At 44.9% G+C, this 5,798-nt stretch overlaps 1 protein-coding gene across 1 annotated transcript; it reads left to right on the top strand.

Annotated features, from left to right (window-relative positions):
- The first annotated feature begins 1,619 nt into the window (after nucleotides 1–1,619).
- Nucleotides 1,620–2,206, top strand: LOC147121351 (histone H2B 1.2-like). Its single transcript, XM_085977680.1, has one exon. It carries the CDS (start codon nucleotides 1,692–1,694, stop codon nucleotides 2,067–2,069), a length of 378 nt encoding a protein of 125 aa, XP_085833806.1. The 5' UTR covers nucleotides 1,620–1,691; the 3' UTR covers nucleotides 2,070–2,206.
- Nucleotides 2,207–5,798: the final 3,592 nt, after the last annotated feature.

The following is a 5,798-nucleotide window of genomic DNA, read 5'->3' as shown; positions in this document are numbered from 1 at the left end:
AAGTCCAAAATGCACCACCACATGCCCCTCTACACCCATGGGAGTGGCCCTCATCTCCATGGCAACGGGTGCATATTGATTTTGCTGGTCCATTCATGGACTCAATGTTTCTAATAGCCGTGGATGCGCACTCGAAATGGCTTGAGGTCATCAAAATGTCCTCCACCACCACGGAGAAAACTATTGCAGTCCTACGGACCATTTTTGCCAGGAACGGCTTGCCAGAACAGATTTGCTCCGATAACGGACCACAGTTTGTGTCCGAAGAGTTCCGGAGGTTTATGAAGAAGAATGGGGTAAGGCATTACACATCCGCCCCGTATCATCCAGCCACAAATGGATTGGCTGAGAGGTTCGTACAAACCTTTAAGAAGGCAATAAAGGCTATGTACAATGACAACATTCCGCTGCAGCATAAGGTGGACAATTTCCTGTTCGCCTACCGGAATGCGACACATGCAGTCACCAACCAGGCCCCGGCCATGATGTTCTTTAACCGAAGGTTAAGATCTCGCCTGGATTTGCTCAGACCAAACGTACAAAGAGATGTTGAGAGTAAGCAATTCCAGCACATCCATGAGAAGCCAACAAGGAGCTTCAATGTAGGGCAACCAGTCTTGGCCCGCGACTACCGAACAGAAAAATGGCAGCCAGGAACGATATGCACACGGCAGGGCCCACTAATGTACACAGTGGACGTTGGGGAGAACATCGTGAGACGCCATGCTGACCAGACCCTAGAGTCACAGGAACAAGTCAACCCCATGCCTCGCCCATACGTACCTGGTGAGGAACCCGACGTACAAGTCGCATCTACCCCAGAAACAGTAGCATCGGAAGCTGATGACCCAACCGACGACAGGGTGCCAGAATTGCCTCCGCACCAAGAGCGAGACACTCGGGAAAGGCGCTATCCAGAAAGGATCAGAAAGCCTCCCCAAAGACTGAATATATAAATGGACTATTTTCAGCTAATGTATGTTAAAAGTGTTAATTGTAATGAGTTTGATATTTAATTGTTAAATGAGTGTTATGGTACTGTTAATCTAAAAGGGGAGGAATTGTAATGTATATACCTTTAAGGGGGGAACTACTTTTTACAGCTCATGTATACTGTAGTACCGGCAGTGACCACACCTGTATATAGCACTGAGTAGTAATCTGTACAGTTCAGTTCCAGAGTGAGCCACGTTGAGTAAACAGCTGTTGTACCGTTCTCCTGCAGTCTGTGTCTTACTACTGACGGACACAACACCTCCTACCCTTGTAGTTTCCTCTGTTTAGATTGAAGACATTAGTTTCAGATTGGAATACACCACTCTCAAACTAAATGTAAAAGTCAGTCTACCCCAGAAACAGTAGCATCGGAAGCTGATGACCCAACCGACGACAGGGTGCCAGAATCACTTGTCCCTAAAAGCCCCTTTACCACATTGAGCGTACTCTTTGACTATAAACTGGGGCTGGAGAGAGTCTTTTGGAAATGTACTTCTTGATTGCAGTGAGACAGCTTTTGATTGGTGGCAGGCACTAAATCTAATTGGAAAAAAGTATTGTGACATCATGCAAACTAACCAATCACAATCATTGCCTTCACCCATCCTTTATTAGCATAGGGCCGTGGGGCTGCCTATTTAATCTGCTCCCGGAACTCAGTTGAGTTATTTCTGTGTCTGAAATTGAGTTTGAAGATGCCTGAGGAGGTGAAAAAAACAGCTCCCAAGAAGGGGGCCAAGAAAACCTTGAATAAAGTGCCAACAAAGAGCAGCAAGAAGAGGAGAAAGTCAAGGAAGGAGAGTTATTCAATCTACATCTACAAAGTGATGAAGCAGGTTCATCCCGACACTGGTATCTCCTCCAAGGCCATGAACATCATGAACTCCTTTGTGAACGATATTTTTGAGCGCATCGCGGGTGAGGCTTCCCGCCTGGCCCATTACAACAAGCGGCACACCATCAGTTCCCGGGAGATTCAGACCGCGGTGCGCTTGCTGTTGCCCGGGGAGCTGGCCAAACACGCCGTGTCTGAAGGGACAAAGGCGGTGACCAAATACACCAGCTCCAAGTAAAACAGCACAACGGCCCAACAAGACAATCTCAACGGCTCTTTTAAGAGCCACCCACAGTTTCTCTGAAATAGCTGCACCAACGTCTCTCTGGAATTGTTTTATTGTAGTGTTTTTTTTATATTAAATGTATTCCTGGAGTTTGGTAAATGTTTGATTTTTGTTTTAATCTGGTAGGCAGATTCTCAAATGCAGTTTTCGGTAGGATTTAACACTCACCCTTTGTACTCTGTTCTCAGCCCCGTTCGTATTTCCCAGGATGTGATCAGTTAGACCCGATTTAAGAGGAATAGGTCAGTTTTCAGTTGCTTGTTTAACTATTCCTGAAGTTGGTTAATTTATTATCGGGGAATATCAGGTCATTAACCATAAATTCTTGGTCGAATAGCGACTCTTAATACCATTTCGATTTGTTGCACCAGGAGTCTCGGCTCCGGGTTAGTTCCCGCTACAGCTCCTGTGAATGGAAATTAATCCATAATCAGGTTTGTTTAGAAAGATTCAATTGGAACGTGTCCAGTTAAATAATGCTGTGCTCGGTTCTTTCGTCTCGCGTGTTGCAGACAATTTGAAAACGAGCAGAATAAACCGGAATTTAGAGCCGATTGTAAAACCGTGCCTGAAATTCGTGACGGGAAACGTGGAACTGGGAATGTAAATTTTTGTCTTAAGGTCGTTTTATTTACTAAAGCCGTTCCTGGTCTTACAAATATTGGCGGGCTTTTCAAATTTGAAAAATCGTTTCGTGTTTGACAATTTGGCGCCGTTTTCTCATTGCCGTCTGTTGATTGGTGACATGAACAGCCCAATGAGAATCAGTACAGAGTGACCAATCGCAAGTGCCTCCACTGCATTCCTCCTGAAGGTATAAGCGCGAGTGCAGCTGGAATTCTTCATTGTTTTTGAAAGTGTCGCGCATTCCGGGCCGGTCTGTAGTTCCCGGTGGGCCCTGTTCACAGGCTCCTGGGAAAGGGGAACTATGCTGAGCGCGAGTGCTCTGGGCAACTTGCGGTTAGTGCCAGAGCGATTGAGCTGTATTGGGTGTCCTGTGCACAGGTTTCAGTTTATTAAAGTAAATACGGCACCTCATTACCTAATACTTATGAACAACAATCATGAGAACGTAGCTGGGTCCATAATTCCTTCCAACCAAAAGTGGGATTTTTATCATTAACCCCAACTAATGCATATAGAAACATAGAAGATAGGAGCAGGAGTAGGCCATTCGGCCCTTCGAGCCTGCTCTGCCATTCAATGAGATCATGGCTGATCATCCAAATTCAGTACCCTGTCCCTGCCTTCTCCCCATATCCCTTGATCCCTTTACCCTTAAGAAATATATCCAACTCCTTCTTGAATATATTTAATGAACTGGCCTCCACTGCCCTCTGTGGCAGAGAATTCCACAGGTTCACCACTCTCTGGGTGAAGAAATTCCTCCTCATTTCAGTCCTAAATGGCTTACCCCTTATCCTTAGACTATGACCCCTGGTTCTGGACTCCCCGGCCATCATAAACATCCTTCCTGCATCTAGTCTGTCCAGGCCTGACAGAATTTTATAGGTTTCGATGAGATCCCCTCTCAATCTTCTAAACTCCAGTGAGTATAAGCCCAATCGACACAATCTCTCCTCATACGTCATTCCTGCCATCCCAGGTATCAGCCTGGTGAATCTTCGCTGCACTCCTTCCATGGCAAGAACGTCCTTCCTCAGATAAGGCGACCAAAACTGCACACAATACTCAAGGTGCGGTCTCACCAAGGCCCTGTACAACTGCAGCAAGACATCCTTGTTCCTGTACTCGAACCCTCTTGCTACGAAGGCCAACATACCATTTGCCTTCTTAACCGCCTGCATGCTTACCTTCAGCGACTGGTGCACAAGAACACCCAGGTCTCTTTGCACTTTCCCTTCCAATCTATTGCCATTCAAAAAATAATCTGCCTTCCTGTTTTTGCCACCAAAGTGGATAACCTCACATTTATCCACATTATAGTGCATTTGCCATGTTTCTGCCCAATCACCCAACCTGTCCAAATCGTACTGGAGTTTCACAACATCCTCCTCACAGCATACCCTCCCACCCAGCTTTGTGTCGTCTGCAAATTTGGAGATATATCCATTTCCTCGTCCAGATCATTAATATATATTGTCAACAGCTGGGGTCCTAGGACCGATCCTTGTGGTACCCCACTAGTCACTGCCTGCCACTCGGAAAAAGACCTGTTTATTCCAACTCTTTGCTTTCTGTCCACCAACCAGTTCTCTATCCAAGTCAATACCTTGCCCCCAATCCCATGTGCCTTAATTTTGCACGCTAATCTCTTATGCGGGACCTTATCGAAAGCCTTCTGAAAGTCCAAATAGACCACATCCACTGGTTCTCCCTTATCTATTTTACCAGTTACATCCTCAAAAAAATTCCAGTGGATTAGTCAAGCATGATTTACCTTTTGTAAATCCTTGTTGACTTTGTCCGATCCTGTCACTGCTTTCCAAGTGCTCTGCTATTACATCTTTTATAATGGACTCTAGCATTTTACCCACTACCGATGTCAGGCTTACCGGTCTATAATTCCCCGCTTTTTCTCTACCACCTTTTTTGAATAGTGGGGTAGCATTAGCTACCCTCCAATCCATGGGTACTGTTCCAGAGTCTATCGAGTTCTGGAAGATGACCAGCAATGCATCTACTATTTCTAGGACCACTTCCTTAAGTACCCTAGGATGTAGATTATCAGGCCCTGGGGATTTATCGGCCTTCAGTCCCATCAATTTTCCTAACACCATTTCCCTACAAATACTGATTTCTTTCAGTTCCACCCTTTCATCAGACCCTATGTTCCCCGGCATCTCTGGGTGGTTATTTGTGTCCTCCTTTGTGAAGACAGAACCAAAATATGTATTTAGTTGGTCTGCCATTTCTTTGTTCCCCATTATAAATTCCCCTGATTCTGACTGCAAGGGACCTACGCTTGACTTCACCAATCTTTTTCTCTTCACATATCTATAAAAGCTTTTACAGTCAGTTTTTATGTTCCCTGCTAGCTTACTGTCATATTCTATTTTCCCTTTCTTAATTAATCCCTTTGTCCTCCGTTGTTGAATCCTAAACTGCTCCCAATCCTCAGGATTATTGCTTTTTCTGGCCAATTTATATGTCCTCTCCTTGGATCTTATGCTATCCCTAATTTCCCTTGTTAGCCATGGTTGAGTCACCTTTTTTTGTTTTTTATGCCAAACTGGGATGAACAAATTCTGTAGTTCATCCATTCGGTCTTTGAATGTTTGCCATTGCCTATCCACCGTCAACCCTTTGAGTGACATTCCCCAATCAATCCTACCCAACTCGCTCCTCAGACCATCGTAGTTTCCTTTATTTAAATTGAGGACCCTAGTCTCTGAGTCAACTACTTCATTCTCCATCTTAATGAAGAATTTGATCATATTATGATCGCTCCGACCCAAGGGGCCTTATACAACAAGATTGCTAATTAATCCTTTCTTGTTACATAATACCCAGTCTAAGATGGCCTGATCTCTGGTTGGTTCCTCGACATTTTGGTCCAGGGAACCATCCCGTAAACACTCCAGGAATTCCTCCTGCACAGTATTGTTACTAATTTGGTTAGCCCAATCTATATGTAGATTAAAGTCACCCATGATGACTGCTGTGCCCTTATTGCACGCTTATTTAATTTCCCTTTTAATGCCATCCCCAACCTCCGCG

This window comes from Somniosus microcephalus, chromosome 3 (genome assembly GCF_052327205.1).
Source record: "Somniosus microcephalus isolate GS21.2 chromosome 3, FLI_Smic_1.0, whole genome shotgun sequence".
NCBI lineage: Eukaryota > Metazoa > Chordata > Chondrichthyes > Squaliformes > Somniosidae > Somniosus > Somniosus microcephalus.
This window is presented reverse-complemented; position numbering and strand designations above follow the sequence as displayed.